Genomic DNA, 21,345 nt, shown 5'->3' with positions numbered 1-21,345 from the left:
TTGTTTTATGTTTTATGTTTAATGTTTCATTTACAAATACAAGTTCTTAAATTTCAACAATACAAATGATGTTATTATATTGTTGTTTACTCCATTAATGACTGGATGACTTTGAAATGTATATTATGGAGGTTTGTCTATGGTTTGAAAATGTTATACAGGTCTGTCTGTGATGTGAACATGTTATGTAGGTTTGTGTGGTTGGATAACAAATACAAATATCACTTAATTCTGCTTGGTTCTTACCGAAGGCTTTCGCCCTTCGGTAATTACCGAGGGCTTCCACCCTTCGGTAATTATCAAGGGCTTCCGCCTTTCGGTAATTACCGAAGGGCGAAAACTCTCGGTAAATGTTAGCGACAAGGGATTTACCGAGGATATTTTGGCCGTCGATAAGGCATCTGTAAATACCTTGCACCGATGGTTTATGGTTGTTTTCGAGGGCTTTTGGCCTTCGGTGCCCTTCGATAAAGAGCTCTTTCAATTGAAAGTGTTTTTTTTTTTCATAAACACATATCTTAAAATCAAATTTAGGACACATATTTAACAAAATTAACCTCCTTTCACTCTTAACATGTTAGTAATTACGATAAATTCTTATGGATGGTTAGAGTAATACATAATAGTATATATATATATATATATATATATATATATATATATATATATATATATATATATATATATATATATATATATATATATATATATATATATATATATATATAAATGTTTTTGATGTGTAAAATGAAAAAAAGAAAAAAGGACAAGGAGTTAATTTTCCCACATCATTGCTGTCCTTGCCAATCCGGTGCTTAATTTTCATGTATGCATCATGCGCATCTAACCAATTAAGCGGTGATATATATATATATATATATATATATATATATATATATATATATATATATATATATATATATATATATATATATATATATATATATATATATATATATATATATATATATATATATATATATATATATTCATAACTACTATTATCAATACAATCACTTACTAACTACTTATTTAATCATTCATTAAAATATTATTTATTAATTCAGTTATTATTTTTATTATAAAAGGATATGCTAGATGTATATGAAAATTGTCACAAGAAACATTAGCATCACAACCTAGTGAGAGGAATTTATTCATTGCAATTTTGGTATTAGTTCCAAAATCAGAAAGTATAAAACTTTAATAACTTATTAATATTTTAAAGAAACTTATTATACTAAAGGTATGAATGACTGAAAATATTTCTATAGATATAATAAAGGAATAACATTAAAAAAATTATAATATTGGAGACTCCTGATGTCAACATTCATATGTTTATATTTGTAAAGTTCCTAAATTTGTAATGGTTTTTTTAGGTCGCCTTCGAATAGTTATGTTAAATGTAATGTGAATGGAACTTTTGTGTAATCCTAATTTTGTTTTTTCGGGTATTTTCATAAATAATAGTTGAGACTATAAGAGAGGTTTATATTAAATATGGTATGTAAGGGTATGGCCGCGAGGTACAACTATTCAACTATTAAGAGAGAAACTAAAGAGAAAACATTCCGGTATGAGATTCATACATTTTTTTATTAATTGAATATATCGTTGTACAAACAAAAATGCCTAGATTTCTATAAGATCTAAAAACTGGATTAGTTTAAACAACAGTAATCATAACAAAACAAATTGAATAATTAATCTAACAGCTTCTTCTCAAGCTGGATGCTGGATTTTCGCAAATTCAAACTTAAAGATTATTCATTAGAGTTCAATGCGAGGGAGAATTTTCGTTAAAACGTCAATAAGTTGTTCATCAGATCTAATCAAATATAATGGGAAGAAGATAGAAGAGATTTGCTTATATCTTTTCACGAACCACATCACAATCAATGTGTGAGAACTCAAAATATAAATATGCATACACACATAAATATAAATATATATATATATATATGTATATATATATTATTTATAAAATATTAAATGATTTTTATTATATAAATTAGATTTAATAAATATAAAGTTGTGAAGAGGGAAATTGGAATATTCTCCAAATTCTTCATAAAGCTAGTAAAAAACTTTTATACTCAGGAGCCCCCTTCTCTCTTCTCTGTTTCTCTTAGATATTTTTCCTCATCTTGAAGATTGAAGAAATAAAGATAATCTTTACGTCAGCCTCTACTACTTGCAGTTACCCCTACAAATCTAAGTGATTATAATATGCACTTTTCTAGGAACCCTCCTAATTTCTAATGGATGCAAGTTTTTCTGGTTTACATGCGATTTTTCATACTCTAGACGAACTCTCATTCCATGATGGTCATGGAATTTCAATTTGATTCTCCTTTGGGTTTGTTCTGTATAGGTCTAACTTAAAATAGTGTGGTGGTGGTACTCAATGAGAACGTTAATGGGCTCCTTTATTGAGGTAAGTGGAGTTAATAAGTTTTCAAAAATTATGAAACTATTGAGTATTGGTGCTATTGGAATTAAATCTAGGGATTTTTATTTTGTGTTAAGTAATGGGTTTTGATGTGGGTATGAGTGGTGTGAGCAAAGGGGTAGAATATGTGGAATGTTGGTAATTATGATGTATTTATGTTAATTGCTATGGTCTTGTGATGGAAATTTGGGGTGAAAAGATGTTATTATGTATAATTGTTAAAGAGATGATGGGGATGGAAACTAACGTGTTTGTGTAAATGTGGACTGTTGTGCACTAGTAAAAAATCGGGTTTTTACAGCGCACATTATGCCACGGTTCAACGAAAACCGCAGCATAATGGTGCGCGGTGGCAGTTTTGTAAATAAAACGAACATATATGCCGTGGTTCTACTGGGAACCGCGGCATATACCCCAGTCAACCATTGCCTTTGACGCCACGTATGAATAAAAAATTAAATAACAGAGTATATGCCGCGGTTCTCTGCACAACCGCGGCATATACCCTGCCAATTTATTGCAGGTGCTGACTGGGTCAGAGAATTTGAAAAGTTACAGGGGGTATATGCCGCGGTTCTCTGGGGAACCGCGGCATATACCCCTGTAACGTCTCAACTTCTCTGCCAGTCAGAGAATTTCAGAAGTTACAGGGGGTATATGCCGCGGTTCCCCAGAGAACCGCGGCATATACCCCCTGTAACTTTTCAAATTCTGTGAAAGGCAGTTGGGGAGACAGTTGTGTTGAAATAAATTTAAAACGAATTTGAAATATTTAGAGGAATATACCGCGGTTGCCCTCCGAACCGCGGTATATAGTTTAAAAATAATTTTAAAAATGCCATCTTCTACCGCGGTTGCCGCCGAACCGCGGCATATAGTTTCAAAATAATTTTAAAAATGCCATCTTCTACCGCGGTTGCCGCCGAACCGCGGCATATAGTTTAAAAATAATTTCAAAAATGTCATCTTCTACCGCGGTTGCCTCCGAACCGCGGCATATAGTTTCAAAATAATTTTAAAAATGCCATCTTCTACCGCGGTTGCCGGCGAACCGCGGCATATAGTTTAAAAATAAAACTTTGGAACAATATCGTCTTGTTCGCGCAGACACTCTGGACTTCGAGTTTTCTTCTCCCGTCGACCACCCATCTCAGTTCCTTGTTTCTTCACCGTTTAAACTCAAAATTGTTCGGTCATTTCCCATTTTTGACGATAAAAAACAGTTTTAGCCGATCAAAATCGTTTGAAACGCCTGTCATTCCTCTCCGCTGCCATTCCCCTTTGTTGCACCAAGCTTTTTCGCCGCCCCTGTTCCAGGTATTTATGCCCTTTTACATTCTTAACATGATTTCTTCATTAGTGGTAACTTTAACAAATTTTGATAACTTTAACAAATTTTGATTTTTTCCCAAATGTTGAATTCATATACACTAATTAATATGAATTGTCTTTTGCAGAGATTCAAGACATTACTATATGCAGGTCTGTTTTTGTGGTAGTGGATATCACAAAAACAGACCTGCAATTTTAAAAAACTGCAGGGGAATATGCCGCGGTTGTAACCCCAACCGCGGCATATAGTGGACAAAATTTTTTTTTTTTAAAATGGATTTAGGCCGCGGTTCTTTGAACAACCGCGGCATATTCTGCAACTTATATACCGCGGTCAGAACCGCGGCATAAAGTCTCTGACTTACTATCGCGGCTGAATATGCCGCGGTTCGTAAACCGCGACGTATAGTGAAAAATAACCGCGGTAAAAGCCCCTCGCTGCACTAGTGGTGTTTTTTCATGTTCAAATTTGAGTTGTAGAAATTGCAGAAAAAAAAATAGAAATTATAGTTGAAATTTCAGCACATGATAATTTAATTGAATTGGGTTTTATTAGATGGTGGAAGAAAATAATTCATCTATGTTCTACTGCTATAGATTTTAGGTGTGTTATTTTTGAACGCATTTTCAACTAGAAGTGGTATATGTTTGGCGGAAGGAGTGAGTTGTTGACAATTCGTGCAATAGGAAATGTACGAGGATTGAGAAATTTGGGTGAGTGATTGTCTTTTGATGCTGAAATTTTTAGATCTAGTTGTTTTTCTTGTTAGGACTTATATCGTTGGGCGACAATCATAGCTTTGATTTTTTTAAAATGAATAATCTTAGGACCTTGTTTGAAATATTAAAGTGTGGTTAGGTGTTAAAGTATATTGAAGGGGACTTTGAAAGTGAGACTATTCTTATTCAATTAGTTTTTAATTCATATAGAATAAGACATCTAGATGGTGTGAGTCAAAGGAGACTCCACATGGTAGAAGGTAGGCTATGAAAGAGGATCACACTTAGGGAACTAGTGGGGTTGACCTTGTTATGGCTTGATTTGGGAGGTGTGGGAACATCAAATGGAGGATTTGGTCGTAAGCATGACAGGTGCAAAGTTTCATGTGTCCATATAATACACTAGTCTTTTGAAAGCCAAGTCTAAATTTAGTGCGTTGTTTGAGCCTCTTTGAGTTGTATGTTGTTGGAGCCTTGTGGACTATATGTAGGTATCCAATAAAATAAATTTCATGCAAAAATTAGATCGTACAAAGTTTTAATTATACAAAATTTAATGTGATACAAAAATTTAAGCATGTAATTTTTAAGTTGAACAAAATTCAATTATGTTAAAATAGAATGACTTAATTTTCAACACCAAGAGGGGGTGAATTGGTGAAATACAAAAACAATGTTTTTTTTTAAATCTTTATCGCAAAGTAGATGACTTTAAAAACTTTCTTGAAACACAAAGAAAAAGATTTTTAAGTGCAGCGGAAATAAAGTTGATTAACCGTAGTACAGAGTCGATTAAGTAAAAGTGTAGGGATAGAAAAATCAAACACTGCTTTTTATACTGGTTCGGCCAAACCTACATCCAGTGTCCTTCCTCACTAGGAAGCAAATGCACTATAATGATCAAATTTTTTACAACAAAGCTTTTATAGAGACCTCCACGTCAAAAATATAAAACACCTCTCTAACCCTCTAATCAAAATATAGGCATACAACACACAAAAACCAGCAGCAAGATGTCCCCTCTCCTGCCGTCTTCAACCCTTTGAGAAACCCCTCAAAGTCCAGAACGCAGCACGTCCTCTTCCTGTAGTCACAACAGGGCAATAACACCAATCTTCACAAGATTGAATTCCTGATCACAAAAATAGACACCTTCAGTGCAAATTTGATCAGACAGTAAAAGCACACAATCTTTGCTCTTCAAGCTATCTCCAAAGATGAACACCACGGTCTACTTTAAGAGTTCTTGGAGCTTTTCCCAAATCTGTAAGACAACACAAATCTGAAAATTATCATACAATTCGTTAGATTCTCAAAACTTCTTACAGAATTCAAATTTGCGTCAATATATAGTTTTTCATAATTCTGACGCTCTTCAGTCGACTTTGCCACTAATAAAGTCGAATACAGTCATGACAGTTATAACAGTTAGTAGCAGTTATAGCAATTAATTGATTACGCAATTAATGTAGTTGTTTCACAATTAATGCTTCGTCAAACATATTTAAAAATATAGCCGTTAGACACTTTAAGACAAACATTAACAAAATTTCAAAAGATAACAAACTTAGTCGAATGGCTTACGCACATAGTCGACTTTGTAACAGTTAAAAACATAGTTTTGAAAAACTTTCTGTTCACAAATTCTCACAGCAAACTTTGAAAAAGTGTGTGCAAAGCCACGAGTTTTAATCGACTTACTACATAATGAAGTCGACTTAAAACTGCTGTTTTGCTACACAATTTAAGTTCAACTAATGTGCATGTGGTTTTTCTTTTCCAAAACAATTTTCATGCAATCACATATTAAATCTCACATATATAACATAGTGAATTGCAATAATCAACACAACACAAACATGTTCTCATATAATCATAATCATGAAAGTAATGAACATGTAACACATAAACACATGTGTTATTAATTATGTGTTGTCATTATCAAAAACCAGAAGCTCTGAGATTGTAGGTTCAGCTAAACTAGTGCTCCCACTATCAACAATCTTAACAATCTCCCCATTTTTTGATGATGTACAACCATGATTAATAAACAACCATGTTGTACACAACAATACATATTATCAAACAAATATCAATCCATATATCAGTATAATTCTCCCCCTTTGGGCATTAGCAAAAAAGGTATGCAAACATGTATTGATATTCAGATAATCAATTATTTCAGAGATGCATCAGTAAATCATAAAGCAAACACAGATGCTCCTCTTGTCGTAGATATTCACATAAGAAAGAATGTACTCTCCCCTTTAAGTATAGGCATGTGAAATATCTAAAAAATATGTAATGCTCCCCCTGTCATTATGCATGTTTCATATTCAAAACCCAAATGCACAATGCAGTAATCGTAGAATATAACAGAGCATTTATTGACATTTGACAGATTTGTATAAGTTAGAAAACATGTAAGCATATCACTACAATATCAATACAACAATCTCAGTATAATCTCTCAAACATTTCAATCAATTATAACACAGAGATATAGCAGATATAAAACAATCAACAATATGTAATCAATAAAGAGATAACAGTATTCAAACTCATGGAATTTTTTAACCCCTGTTAACCACATTCGATTGTCCTAAATTCATAATCAACTTCATTGCTTTTTATTAGAGTTGAATCTCCAGTATTGTTTATCTAGAAGCAATGTTCCTGCAAAAACCTTTCAAGATCCTTTCCAGATCAAGCATTTCAGAATCATTGTAATAAAGGAATTATTACAGTTAAAATATGCATGTGTAAACGTATGAATGCAACAATAATCAGTAATACATTCAACTTCATACATAACACAATTGATTATAATCAGATTAAGTCACAATTATAGTACTGATTTATGACAAACAAAATATCTAATTTCATTAATATTGATCTGTAATTACAATCAGATAACCAAAACACAATATGGCATAAGAAGCCAACTACAAACTAACACGAAAGACTAAAAACATTAGTCAATCAACACAATTAAAAACAAGCAAATTTTAAATTTTCTTCTTATTCTTCTTCAAGTAGGTATTAAGGAGCATGTCACTGTTACTTTCCTCAGCCACATCCTCCTCTTCACTTTCATCCTTATTCATTCCATCAAGTTGTGTATAGCGTCTCGTGTTCTTATGACCAAGAGTCTTGACTCTTTTGCGTTTCTCAGAACTAGAGGTCATTTCTTATGTAGTGAGAAGTGTTGATTCCAAGGTAGAAGAAAATAAGGATTCAGATGTCGCTAAGAGAGATGAGTGAGTCGGCTATAGTGTTTTAGGTTATTAAAAACAACAGATTTTCATTTTGGATGGAAAGCAGAAACATTCATTTTTGCACCAAAAATATTCATTAACAAATTTCAAATTTTCAAAACTAAAGAAAGCACCTAACAGAGAATTTTAGTCGATTTTATTTCTGCAAAAGTCGATTCCATGTTTCACTTAATATTTCAAAACAGAGAAACACAACACACAGAATATATTCGACTTAACAAATAATTGAATCGATTAAAAGTCGAGCAAACTCATTTTCACAGAGAATGGTTACTCAATCAAGACATGCAACACACAATCATATAACAAACAATCATATCAACAATTATGATGCATGATGCAGTAAAATAAACACTTTTGTTACCACTTGCAGAATCTCATTTTCATTTGATTTCTTTAATCCAGTTTCAACTTTGCGTTCTGCATTGCTCCATCTGTTACTACTTTCCTACAAAATAATCATAAGGTTTTGATGTTGGTACCCATTTGAACTTGGGTCCGGTCTTGTTAGTAATAGAGGGTTGTTCCTTAGGAATCCACTTATATTTTCCCTTTGGAACACCAACATTCCTGTAATAAAAATTCCTAACATTGTGTCCTATGTATTGTAGTAAAAACATGCATGTGTAACATGATTACTGATATCTGCAAATTTCTTTGTATTTGTTATGTTACTCTGAGCTTTGTAGCCAATGCCTTGTCTAAATACAGCTCTTCCAGAGGCCTTCAGTACAACATCTAAATTGTCCTTGCCCTGTGTGAATTTTTCTAACGTGCAGGTCAAGTAATGAATCTTTTCAACCAATATAGGATAATTCTGGCCTTCTTTTTCAACATGTTTTGACTTAGCATCACTCTTCTTTGCAGACTCTAATTTATCATTTAATTTCTTTTCCAGTCTTTCATTCTCCTCAACCAGATTGTTGATCTATGCTCAAAGTCTCTTCTTTCAGATATAAGTCGATTGACCTTATATTGCAGTCGCATAGCCTTTGCATGAACCTCTTGAAATGCATCACACAACATGTCATATTTGACTTCTACAGGTTTATTTTCAAATTCCTCATCACTATCATAATCATTGATTGCAGATCCAACCATGAAGCAAATGTTGGATTCTTCTTCAACATTGCAGTCTTCATCACTTGAAGAATCTGAATCACTATTTTCCCAAGCAATATATGTACTCTTTTGTTTCCTGCTTTTCTCTTGAACCAATATTTTGTTCCCTTTCTGCTTGGCTTTCAGATCTGGACACTCGGGCTTGATATGTCCTTCTTTTCCACATTCATAACATTGGATGACAGTGGTTCTGGACTCCTTTCTTCCTCTTGAGAAACTTGCATTGTTAGTGGAAGAACTATTATTTTTCATAAAACGATTGAATTTTCTTACCACCATACTCATCAGTTGTTTGTCATGCAGATCAGTCTTTGAGTCAGACTTTGGTTCAGTAGTCTTTGAAGCTTTTCGTCTTGTGGCTTTGAAGGCATTTGATTTTTTTTTCTTCAATATCTTCTTCCTCCTTCAGCCTTCCAAGTTCTAACTCATGCTCTTTGAGTTTTCCAAACAAGGTTGCCATGTTCATGCTGCTCAGATATCTTGATTCTGATATAGCAGTAACTTTCAGCTGCCAGCTTCTATTGAGGCTTTTCAAAATTTTAATGTTGATTTCTTCCTTGTTAAATACTTTTCCTAGAGCCATAAGATGGTTGGCAATGTGTGTGAATCTTTTTTGGACTTCATAGATTGTCTCCCTTGCTTTCATTCTGAATAATTCATACTCCTGAATGAGTGAATTTTTTTCTAGCTCTTTTCACCTCATATGTTCCTTCATGAGTTACCTTCAAGAATTCCCACATTTCTTTTGCTGTCTTGCATTGTGATATCTTGAAAAATTCATCCATTGTTAGTGCTGAGGCTATTATATTCCTAGCTTTAGCATCATATTGTGCTTTGCGGTTCTCATCTTGAGTCCACTTCGAAAAATTTTTCAAAACAACTTTTTCATTCAAAACATGAGTGGGTTCATATGGACCGTTTATGATTGCATCCCAAACACCGTTGTCCACGTATTCAAGAAAGATTTGCATCCGAATTTTCCAAAAAAACATAGTTTTCACAAGAAAATAAAGGTGGTCTATTTGTTGATGCACCTTCACCAAAGGTTTGAAACTTAGAAGCCATTTTCCAAGATCAGTTGATTTAACAGAAAACGTAATCGACTACTTTTTCAAATATTTTATGAAAACCAGCTCTGGTGCCAATTGTTAAAATAGAATGACTTAATTTTCAACACCAAGAGGGGGGAGGGGGGGGGGGGGGGGGGGGGTAAATTGGTGAAATACAAAAACAATGTTTTCTTTAAATCTTTTTCGCAAGGTAGATTTTTAAGTGCAGCGGAAATAAAGTTGATTAAACGCAATACAAAGTCGATTAAGTAAAAGTGTAGGGATAGAAAAATCAAACAATGCTTTTTATACTGGTCTGGCCAAGCCTACATCAAGTGTCCTTCCTCACCAGGAAGCAAATGTACTATAATGATAAATGTTTTTACAAAAAGGCTTTTATAAAGACCTCCACGTCAAAAATATAAAACACCTCTCTAACCCTCTAATCAAAATATAGGCATACAACACACAAAGACCAGTAGCAAGATGTCCCCTCTCCTGTCGTCTTCAACCCTTTGAGAAACCCCTCAAATTCTAGAACGCAGCACGTCCTCTTCCTGTAGTCATAACAGGGCAACAACACCAATCTTCACAAGATTGAATTCTTGATCACCAAAACAGACACCTTCAGTGTAGATTTGATTCAAGCTATCTCCAAATATGAACACCACGGTCTTCTTTAAGAGTTCTTATAGCTTTTTCCAAATCTGTAAGACAACACTAATATGAAAATTATCACACAATTCGTTAGATTCTCAAAACTTCTTACAGAATTCAAATTTGCGTCAATATATAGTTTTTCACAATTCTGACGCTCTTCAGTCGACTTTGCTACTAATAAAGTCGAATACAGTCATGACAGTTATAACAGTTAGTAGCAGTTATAGCAATTAATTGATTACGCAATTAATGTAGCTGTTTCACAATTAATGCTTTGTCAAACATATTTAAAAATATAGTCGTTAGATACTTTAAGACAAACATTAACAAAATTTCAAAACATAACAAACTTAGTCGAATGGCTTACGCACATAGTCGACTTTGTAACAGTTAAAAACATAGTTTTGAAAAACTTTCTCTTGAAAAATTCTCACAGCAAACTTTGAAAAAGTGTGTGCAAAGCCACGAGTTTTAATCGACTTACTACATAATGAAGTCGACTTAAAACTGTTGTTTTGCTACACAATTTAAGTTCAACTAATGTGCATTTGGTTTTTTTTTTCCAAAACAATTTTCATGCAGTCACATATTAAATCTCACATATATATATATATATATATATATATATATATATATATATAACATAGTGAATTGCAATGATCAACACAACACAAACATGTTCTCATATAATCATATCCATGAAAGTAATGAACATGTACCACATAAACACATGTGTTATTAAGTATGTGTTGTCATTATAAAAAACTAGAAGCTTTGAGATTGTAGGTTCAGCTAAACCAATGCTCCCCCTATCAACAATCTCAACAAATTATACAAAATTTCTTAGTCTTTACATTAGTGTATGTTAACAAGTTGTTTAAATTACCGCTTTGTTACATATTTGACATTTAATTTTTCTCAAACCTTTTATAATATGATTTATTCCTTTCTTACTTTTCTTGTGTGTTTATTTTTTTATCTACAATGATCATATATTAACACATGAGTAATGATAGGTATAAACGAGACTAATAGCTCTGTAGTTTTGTTAGGTCCTTGAAGATTAATCAATATTAGCTAGTCAGAAGCATTTCTTTATACTTTTGTGGAATTGGATGTACCTAGATTAGGCTAAGTCTTTTGAAAAACTCTAAACCTTCATGGACGTTGTTTTGTAATGATCTTAATTATCCGATTGGATTATATATATATATATATATATATATATATATATATATATATATATATATATATATATTAATGAGACCTTTTATATATTCATTATATGCATCTATAGGCAATGAAATTTTAAGGTTGTTATATTTGGTAGAGTGAGTCTTAGGTGAATAGTGGGGAGAATGAATTCATAGTGAAACATTTATTTGAGAATTAGTTGGTAAATAAACTATGTACAACACCTATGAAAATCTTAGTGTTAAGGAAGAAAGAATGTTGATGTCATGTTGATGGTGCACATTCATGACTAAGTCAATTCTTATCTTAATTCTAAAATTTTCTATTCATAGGTTGTAAGAAAGTTCAATGTAATAGATTGTATGCACTTGTTGATGCTATTTCCTAAGTGTCATATTTTCAATATAGTAAAATGTTTGTTTTAGAATGATTAAAGTACTTTAACTTTGATGCTAATCCTTATTGTGAATATATCATAAGTATATCTAGATATCCTCCACCGCCTCAACCCAATGTTGATTTGAGTCACTTTATAATGGCCATGGAAATGATGGCTAACGCCATGCAACAATAAAGCATGACTATGGCTCATGCTCATCAAGAAAACATGTCATAAGTGGAAGGCTGCAAAGAGAATTAGTATGAATGTAATTAGTATGAATGTTGTTGGTCTTTCCATGACTAGAATGTTACTGGAATCTCAACTGCTCAACCCCAAGGGCAATTGAGTTTATTCGAGTTTGAGGCAGAATCCTCCAAAATTTAATGGTAATGCAACTCATGGTAAGTTAGAGGGATAGATTATAGAAGTGGAGAAAATCTTTGAGCAACCTCTAACCCATAGATAAGAAGTTGAGCTATGTTATGTATTTATATTCTAGGGAGGTTGAGTTCTGGTGGGTAGGGTCAAAACAATGATAGAGGTTTCTGGAGAAGAATTCCATGATAGTGCCAAAATTTCTAAAAAGTTTGAGTTTATGAGATTGGAACAAGGAGATATCTCTATGCACACTTAATTGATTTGGTTTCGCTTCTAAATTCGCATTTTAATCCAAAAATCAATGAACTAGACACTTTAGTAGTTAATTGTATTTTGTTTTTTAATTTTAGTTAACATAGGTTTAACAATTTTCAATTTCGCGTTCTAAACATTTAACTGGGGTCATTTTAGTTTCTTAATCATTCCTCAAGTTGTTTTGAGGCATTTTGTATTGGTAATTCATTCGAAAAAATCAAATAAAAACACAAGCAAGTTTGAATTCGCATAACATTAGTGTTCATGTAATTAGGGTTCTAATTTTGAGATCTTTATGTGTAGTGCATCAATTTGATTTATTCCAGTTTGTTTTCTCAATTAGTGTCAAATTAAAGTGTTTTGCATCATTACTTCATCCTTTACTTCCTTTGATAACAAAGTTCGAATATGCCTTGTGTTTACCTTGAACATGTCAATGTTGTTTCAATTTTTACTTTTGTTTTAGCCAACCTTCATAATTTCTTTAGGTTCTTTTTAGCCATAGAGTCATGCATTAGAAGTTCCTAATCACTTAGTTCATTTTATACATCTTTTCCTATTGAATAACATCATTAGTTGCATCCATTTCATTCATTCATTCATCTATATTCATATATGCATTACTTTTTAATATTTAGATTAGATAGATTAGTTCAGTAGTTAAATTTTCCCTAGCACAGTTCATATATACACATTTGTATCTCCAATTTGTTGTGTCCAAGGATTGATACCAAGGTTGACCCTATATTGCACTTTTAGGGAAACATTATTTTAACCATATTCTTATACAACAAAAAGACTTTACCAAATATTCTGGTTTTTTTTTTTTTATTATTTCCACGAGATTAGAAGTGTTCCTAACAACACATAAAAAATCCTAGTATATATTTGTGTTGAGTGGAAGATTGTTAGCAATTTGGGTCACTTATATATATATATATATATATATATATATATATATATATATATATATATATATATAACAATTATTAAATGTATTAGGACCATTATATTTTATTAGCCAACTTTATAAAGTGATCTAATTAGGTAAATATGGCTAAGAGTATATTTGTCATGAAAGGTATATTGTGTAGGCCTAACAATAATTTTAATTTATTGAAGAGACCAAATTATAATTATTGAAACTAAAGAAAAGTAAACGTAAAATGTTACTTAGAGGGTCATGGTCCCATCTGTGAGCACATGGAATCATTCTTGGTTCTTTCTCTTTATCCCCATCAGAAGAAAAAATCCAGAGAGAACTAAAGGTGCTCTACAGAGAGAAGATCATAAACCAATTCAAGTTACTTGTTAATTGTTTCCAATGTTTAATTCTTTAGGTATGCTTCTATAGAGAGAAGATCATAGACCAATTCAGGTTACTTGTTAATTGTTTCTAATGTTTAATACTTTAGGTACGTTTCTGCTTTCCTGTTCTAAGGAGTGCTTTACTGTTATAAAGAATATTGAGAACCGCTCATGTTAAGATTTTATTACTCATTAATTATTAATTATTAATTATTAATTATTAATTATTAATTATTAATTATTGTTAGTGTGAAAAAAGTGATTCCATGTTAAATTTCCTGATACACTCGCTCAAACAAACCCACAATATACTTTCCTATATTTATGCATATCTCTCGTTACAGATAATGTCATTCAATCATATCATTTTATTAAACATTGAAGTGACAAATAAAGCAAACCATATTTATTAACACAGAACAAAATGTGGATTCAAACACTAATAATGAAGTAACAGATATTTATTAACACACCACAAAATATAGGTTCAATCAAATATTAGTATAGATGACTTTGAAAGGGCAACTTTGATATTATGCAAAAGTAAATAATATATAATGATGATGGCATGAAGAACTAGAAGTTGGAGGAGTTGGAAGAGCTTTTCCACTGAATGAAGCTTTGGAGTGTAGCAACATCAGCCCTATAGTGTTTCTGGGTGAATTCACGCAAACTGGACCATGTAAAATCAGGGTACTTTCTTTCCTCATTTTTGGTTATTAGAAACTTTGGAGGTCTCACCACTTTGTCCTCTTTCGGACACACAAAGTAAACCAATGACCTTCTATCTCTGTATGTGTTCACCAGTGCCCTGTGAAGACAACTCTTGTATCTCCCATTTGACAATGCCTACCACACCAACAATTCATTCCATCAATTCATCAATTTTACATTCATCTATGATAAAAAAAATGTTATTTACTCTTTTCTTCTGACATTTTTTTATTAGAATTACAAATATAAATTGAAACACTCATTCTCAACAAAATTATAAATGTTGAGCAACATATAAAAAAAAGAAAAAAACTTATCTTAAAAATTTATGATTTGCAACTCATACTTTATTAGTGGTCAATCAATTTTCCCATTCTATCTTTTTAAAATTTCCAACAATTTTGTCTTAACAATCATTAAGGAAGATGTTTTCAACTCCCTAAGTTAAATGATATTTTTTTCCCCTGCATGAAGAATATTGAAAAAAAAATGGAAAAACATCTAACATTATAATCTAAAATGTTACATATTGATTATGATTTACGAAGACGAGATAACTAGTTTTATATCTAATATTTTTTTATTGTTTGACTGAAAAATAGGTTGTTTTTAGTAATATTTGATGTCTTAAGACTAATGTTAATTTATTGTTTAATTAAAACAAATATAAATTTAGTCTTCTATTAATACAACATTTTAGCAAACTTTAATGATGGGGCAAACACTCTAACAAATAATGAAATAGAAAAGTTTTGAGACCTTAAGCAGGTGACAAAATTGCTTAATGGTTGGGACTGTTGTAGTCAAGTGGAAAAAATAGAGTTATGATTATGTCATGATGGTTAAACCTACAGCTATAAATGAAAGGAGAAGAAAAACAAGTGATGAAATGCAAACATACACTTCATTTAGTTGAAGATTTACATTGATTAAAAATATTAATAATATATAAATGAATGAAAATTTTATTTTATAAATCAATTTTATAAAACTAAATTGAATTTATAAAAATATATAAATATAAAATTGTAATGTATAGTTGGATGTATAATTATTTTATACTTTATCTACGATGGATACATGCCATAGAAGAAATCTACTTATCATGCATCACATCAAGTTTTTTCTTTATTTTTTTTTCGACACTAACCACATGTATTGTCATCGAATCTTTGTCGTATCTGTGACAAGTTCAAAAAATTAGTAGTTATACTTATATCAACTTTAAGTATATATTATTTTCAAAAAATAATCTTTTAGTTTGCTAGAAAAAATTAAATATATTTTCTAATTTTAAAATTTCCCAAAAAAACAGTATTCAAAATCTAAAAATTTATCGCACACTTTTTAATTAAAAGATCTTAAAAAAGTAATGAATAAAGTGGCCTTAAAAGGGAGAATAGACAAAAAAATAAAGGCCGACAAACATAATGCAGGAAGACCATAAGATTAAATGTTTAATTGAGTAAAGAGTAAAATAAAACCATTTAATTTATCAATTTATTTATTGCATAGTTTTAAGCGAAATTGTTCCGAAGTAGTTTCCAAACAAATGGTTGAACAATATAAAATCACGTATAACTATTTTACGGTCACTGTAATACGAAATTCGAAATACAGCCCAATTAGTATGAAAAAAATAACTGTACTTGCATTTATTTTGTATAAAATTCGTGATGAATATTTGTTATTAGGATGGTTAGTATTGTTAGTATTTTAATATTTGTTTATAAACAGATATTATTCGTGGAAATTTATTTTTTTTAGAAAATTAAAATTAAAATTTAATTTATATTTTATTAAGTTAAATTAAATTAAATTTTATTTAGATTTTATTTTAAAAATGTATACAAATATTTTTTTAAAATAATTGTGGATATGGACGGATATATGTTAATTTTAAAATATCGATAATTGAAATATTTTTAGAAGTCAGGAGAGAGTAAGTAGTAATTGAGAGGTGTGAATACACAATATATGGAAGTGTGATAATTAACAGGGGAAAAAGGAAAAAGAGTATAGCATAGTTAGCAAAGTTACCATGAAAGTGTCACCAATGTTTACGACGAAGGCTTCAGATCGAGGGCGAACAGCACGCCATTTGTTATCAGCAAAAACTTCTAAGCCTCCAACTTGGTCTTGATGAAGAATAGTGAGTGATGTTGGATCAGTGTGAGGGCCAGTTCCTAATGTCAGGTTCGCACTGTTGCAAGGTGGATAATAGTTGCACCTCATTATTGAGTCTCCATCTTCAAAATATCTTCGATAATGCAAACCATCCACTCCCAAACTAATTCCCAACAGCTCCATTATTACTGAACTCAACTCCTTCATTGCTTCGCAGTACTCTTGATACACCCTCCTATTGCAAAAATCATAGTTCCAATCACACTAACACAAAAATCCATCTTATTTAAGGAACCTGTTCATTTCTGTCTCTCTTTTCGCTAGTCAAGTTTCATGATTGTTCTGCTTTCATTACCATTCATAATTGTGCCACATCAACCAACTTGTCTCCTTGCTGAAACGTGCCAACAGAGGACAAAGTTGGGTCCTCATAAACTCTATTTTCATTAAGATGAATATGATATATATGTATATTAAAAGTTTGATTGATAACCTTTACGCAATTTGACACATTATTTTTAAAATACATACAAAAATATAGTTGATTTGCAGACGTTGTCTGTTTTGTTACACGTGGCCTGCCGGTGTTGTCACGGATGATTTTCACAGAGTAGTTGTAATAATTCTGTTTGTTTATTCTTTCATAGCAACAAGCTAATGTAACAAAACATACTTTGTCGTATAGTGAAGGAGAAACATTCACATCATACTCTGTCATGTGTTGTTGTTATTACATAAAACTTGTTCAAGATTATCAGTTTTTGTGCGTCTCATATTTACTTGTTTAATAAACTTTAACTCATGACAGAACAATTACTTGTTCCTTTTTACAGAACAGATGATAAGTACGTAAAAGCACACGTCAAAGAATGTTCTCGAGAATGTATTTGTTGAAAGAAAATTACAAATGTTATGATTTTATAGTATTAAATGTGGTTTTCAAAATAAATATATGATATAGGAGAAATAAAACATCTCCCCATCATGTATAATAAATGCAGTAAAGGTATGCAACCTTGTCAAACACAACTTTATGCTTAATATGTTTATTTTTTTTATTTATTCAGAGTTATGTAACTGTAAGTAAAATTTTGTACTGATGAAATTGAATGTTGATGATCTTACCCTGTGTGTCGAAGGTCCTGGCCTAAGACAGAGTCAAAGAAGTCAACAATCTGGGAATTGGAGAAGCCTTGGTGATGGAAGAGGAAAGAAAATGTCTCTTTCCATGGTAATTTGGAGGAGTAACGATCTGCATGAGCCCCAGAGTAACCAGAGACTGAACCAGGTTTTCTCTGAGAAGTGAGTTTTTTGGTGATAGGAAGCTTGAAAATGGTGTCAATTTCATGGTAAGCAGCATCTATGAGATCTGGGTTCACACCATGGTTGATAACTTGGAAGAAGCCATGCTTTAAGCAGGCATTTCTTACAAGCTCTGCAGCATTGGCAATTGCTTTCTCATCACCATTTTTCATGACTCCCAAATCCACAAGGGGTTCCTTCAATTCTTCTTGTGTGGCCTTAACCAAATCCCCAGAAGGCCAAAAGAACTCTTTTGGCACTTCCCCTTTCATTTCTTGAAAATTTGAGTCAAAACCCAACACTCCATTCTCTTCTTTGGACTGATCTTGTGGCTGTGATGCAGGGTAGAGAACTAAAGTGGTGGAAGCACTTAGTTCCATTAGCTGAGTAGACATGTTTGCATACCTCAAATGCTAAGGTGCTCTCTATTTATATTTGTATAACTAACTTGGAGGGAAGAATCCATACTGTAGATATGTGGGGACATAAAGAAACTACATATTATTATTTTTTACATCCAACAATTATTTACACACATTTTATCTCCATTATTTTACTTTTCTATTTTTATTTTTTTATAAATACAAAAATTATCTTTCCAAAAGAAAAAAAAATCAAAGCATGTGTCTAGATTACTAATTGAACTGTAAAATGTTATACTTGACTTTTTCTTGGTTTGGAAGACCCATGCTATGGTATAAATGAATTTTCTTAACTATTTACTGTTTTATAACAATTTTAGAAGTTTATAAACTTAATGAAATGTTAATAAATTTTTGACAATTTTCACTGACTATTTGTAAGAGTTGACAGAATCGTACGTGAATTAGGAAAAATATCTAAATATATCTTGTGATTTATGACATAAAAATGACATTCATGCATTTTATTTCACCGAATTAAAAAATTAAATAAAATCTATACAAATCAAGTCAAAATAAAATAGTCTAATTCCAGAAAAAATGCAGTTAGGCATACTTATCGAAATAATTCACAACCTAATTATAGCAAATCAATTTCGTTATAAAATTTAAGGTTAAATATGTTTTTAATCCCTTAATTATCAAGTGATTTTGGGTTTAGTTTTTATTCAAAAGGTTTGTTAATTTTAGCCCTCTTAGTTTTGAAACTCTTATAATTAGTCCTTAAAATTAAACGACGTTAATTTTGTTTGATGTGGTAAACGACGAGCCCATGTGTGATGTCACTTCCCTCGTTACTATGAGTCACGTTGCTTTTCTTTTTTTCTTTTCTTTTTTCAAATGAAATTAAGTTCGTGCTCGTGCTCTTTGAAGAAGACTTCAAGGACGACCCTGGCGTCGAACCTGATTCCTCCGCCGAATGGGACGAGCTCGGTGATGGAGACGCCCATAAATCTGAGGAGAACCTCGACCCTGGTTCATGGCACCCCATCTTTAAGCCCCCCTCCGGAGACCCCAAACCTCTCTCGGAATTCGATGACGCCTATTACTCCGCCGTCGAAAAGCTCATGTCTAATAACCTCACCCTCACTGAAGACGGCGTCGTAGAGATCACTATCGGAGCCGAGACCAGCCATCCCGCCGTGCAATCTGTTCTAGGGTTTTTTTGGGAAATGGGGCTTTTGAGAAAGCGAAGCAAGGGGAAGGCATTTTTGTATCACCACTTCGTCGCCGAGGGCGGCAACATGCAGTCGAAGATGGCTTTGGCTTATAAGTACACGCATCCAGACGTGAGTGTGACTTCTCCTCCTTCTTTTTCCTTTCTTTTCCCCTTTCTGATTGGTGCTTCATTTCTCTCTACGATCTCTGTGAATAGTGTGATAAATTGCATCATCATTGGTACAAATGTTTGACAAAGCTGTTAATTTGTATGCTGAATTAGCTGAAGTGACAGTGAATAATTTTTTTGATTTTGAAAGATTCTCTTGTGATTGAACCAGTTAGGTTTCACAATGGGGCTGAGGAGAACAAGGAGGCTCTGAGAAAATCTAGGGGGGAAGAGGATGAGGACTTTCAGATATTGGAGTATCAAGCCCAGAAGGGGAATGTTGTTGCCATGTACAAAGTTGGCCTCTTTTACTATTTTGGCCTTAGGGGATTGAGGGGTGATCATTTCAAGGCACTGTTGTGGTTTTTGAAGGCTGCAGAGAAGGGAGAGCCCCGCTCTATGGAGCTTCTTGGAGAGATCTATGATAGGGAATTAAGTGTTGAGAGAAAACGTGGCACGTACTTAATTTCATTTGATGACGGTGTTGTCTGGCAGGAGTGGATTTCTTCTACCGATAGGAGGCTGCTTCAGACAATAATGGTGTCGGAGGCAGTGGATCTGCTGCTCCGTTGAAGAGTAGTAAAAAGAAAAAAAGGAGAAATGTGGCATACACTCATCAGGGAAGTTGCATCTCACGTGGGCTCGCCGTTTGTCACATCAAACAAAAGTTAACGCCGTTCAATTTTAAGGACTTATTATAAGAGTTTCAAAACTAAGAGGACTAAAATGAACAAACCTTTTGAATAGGGACTAAACCCAAAATCGCTTGATAGTTAAGGGACTAAAAACATATTTAACTCTAAAATTTATAACTAAATACTGATAGTGATAACTAATTTTTAATATTTTTCATATATTAAAAACCATTACAATTTGTTAAACCTCTCATTGAAATTTTTTTCTTCAATAAAGATATAAGAAAATTTAACATATGTATTTAGAAATTAATAATATAAAGTTGATAGCAATCTCCTTAATTACTTGGAATAAAAGTAGACGAGATGCCATGAAGATGGTTGAAATTATGAGATGGTGCATAATTTGGTGGGGGAAAGGGTTAAAGCTCTCGGCCATGGTGATATAAGATGGAAGAGAGTGGTGTTTGATGATGTTCAAGGAGAGGATAAACCAACTCTATGAAGAAGGTGGTTAGAGGAGACCACATGGGATGCTCTAGTCTTAGGTGACCTAAGATGAGTAGTATGACAAGAAAATGGTAGCATAATATTGCTCAAATTCAAAGGTGATTACAAGAGTGAGATACACCTTCATTTATAGGCTAAGAGTGTTTATGATTTGTAGAAACAAAAACCTAAAAAC

General features: G+C 32.3%; 2 protein-coding genes across 2 annotated transcripts; one reads left to right on the top strand and one right to left on the bottom strand.

Moving 5' to 3' along the window:
- Positions 1-14,535: 14,535 nt before the first annotated feature.
- LOC108331316 (gibberellin 20 oxidase 1-D) lies at positions 14,536-18,671 on the bottom strand. The gene is made up of 3 exons (XM_017565971.2): positions 18,100-18,671; positions 16,888-17,209; positions 14,536-14,982 (listed from the first exon to the last, which is right to left on the bottom strand). Exons 1-3 carry the CDS (start codon positions 18,669-18,671, stop codon positions 14,710-14,712), a joined length of 1,167 nt encoding a protein of 388 aa, XP_017421460.1. The 3' UTR covers positions 14,536-14,709.
- A 799-nt stretch (positions 18,672-19,470) lies between these two features.
- LOC108330368 (ERAD-associated E3 ubiquitin-protein ligase component HRD3A) lies at positions 19,471-20,598 on the top strand. The gene is made up of 3 exons (XM_017564851.1): positions 19,471-19,506; positions 19,550-20,096; positions 20,198-20,598. Exons 1-3 carry the CDS (start codon positions 19,471-19,473, stop codon positions 20,596-20,598), a joined length of 984 nt encoding a protein of 327 aa, XP_017420340.1.
- Positions 20,599-21,345: the final 747 nt, after the last annotated feature.

The sequence above is a fragment of the Vigna angularis genome, chromosome 4, assembly GCF_016808095.1.
Source record: "Vigna angularis cultivar LongXiaoDou No.4 chromosome 4, ASM1680809v1, whole genome shotgun sequence".
In the NCBI taxonomy this organism is placed as follows: domain Eukaryota; kingdom Viridiplantae; phylum Streptophyta; class Magnoliopsida; order Fabales; family Fabaceae; genus Vigna; species Vigna angularis.
This window is presented reverse-complemented; position numbering and strand designations above follow the sequence as displayed.

Coding starts and splice junctions, on each gene's coding strand:
- LOC108331316 (XM_017565971.2), bottom strand. CDS start 18,671: ATGTCTACTCAGCTAATGGAACTAAGTGCTTCCACCACTTTAGTTCTC. Junction 17,210..18,099: donor CAGGACCTTCGACACACAGG/GTAAGATCATCA, acceptor TTTTTGCAATAG/GAGGGTGTATCAAGAGTACT. Junction 14,983..16,887: donor ACATTGGTGACACTTTCATG/GTAACTTTGCTA, acceptor TTGGTGTGGTAG/GCATTGTCAAATGGGAGATA.
- LOC108330368 (XM_017564851.1), top strand. CDS start 19,471: ATGTGTGATGTCACTTCCCTCGTTACTATGAGTCAC. Junction 19,507..19,549: donor CCCTCGTTACTATGAGTCAC/GTTGCTTTTCTT, acceptor AATGAAATTAAG/TTCGTGCTCGTGCTCTTTGA. Junction 20,097..20,197: donor GATAAATTGCATCATCATTG/GTACAAATGTTT, acceptor TGATTGAACCAG/TTAGGTTTCACAATGGGGCT.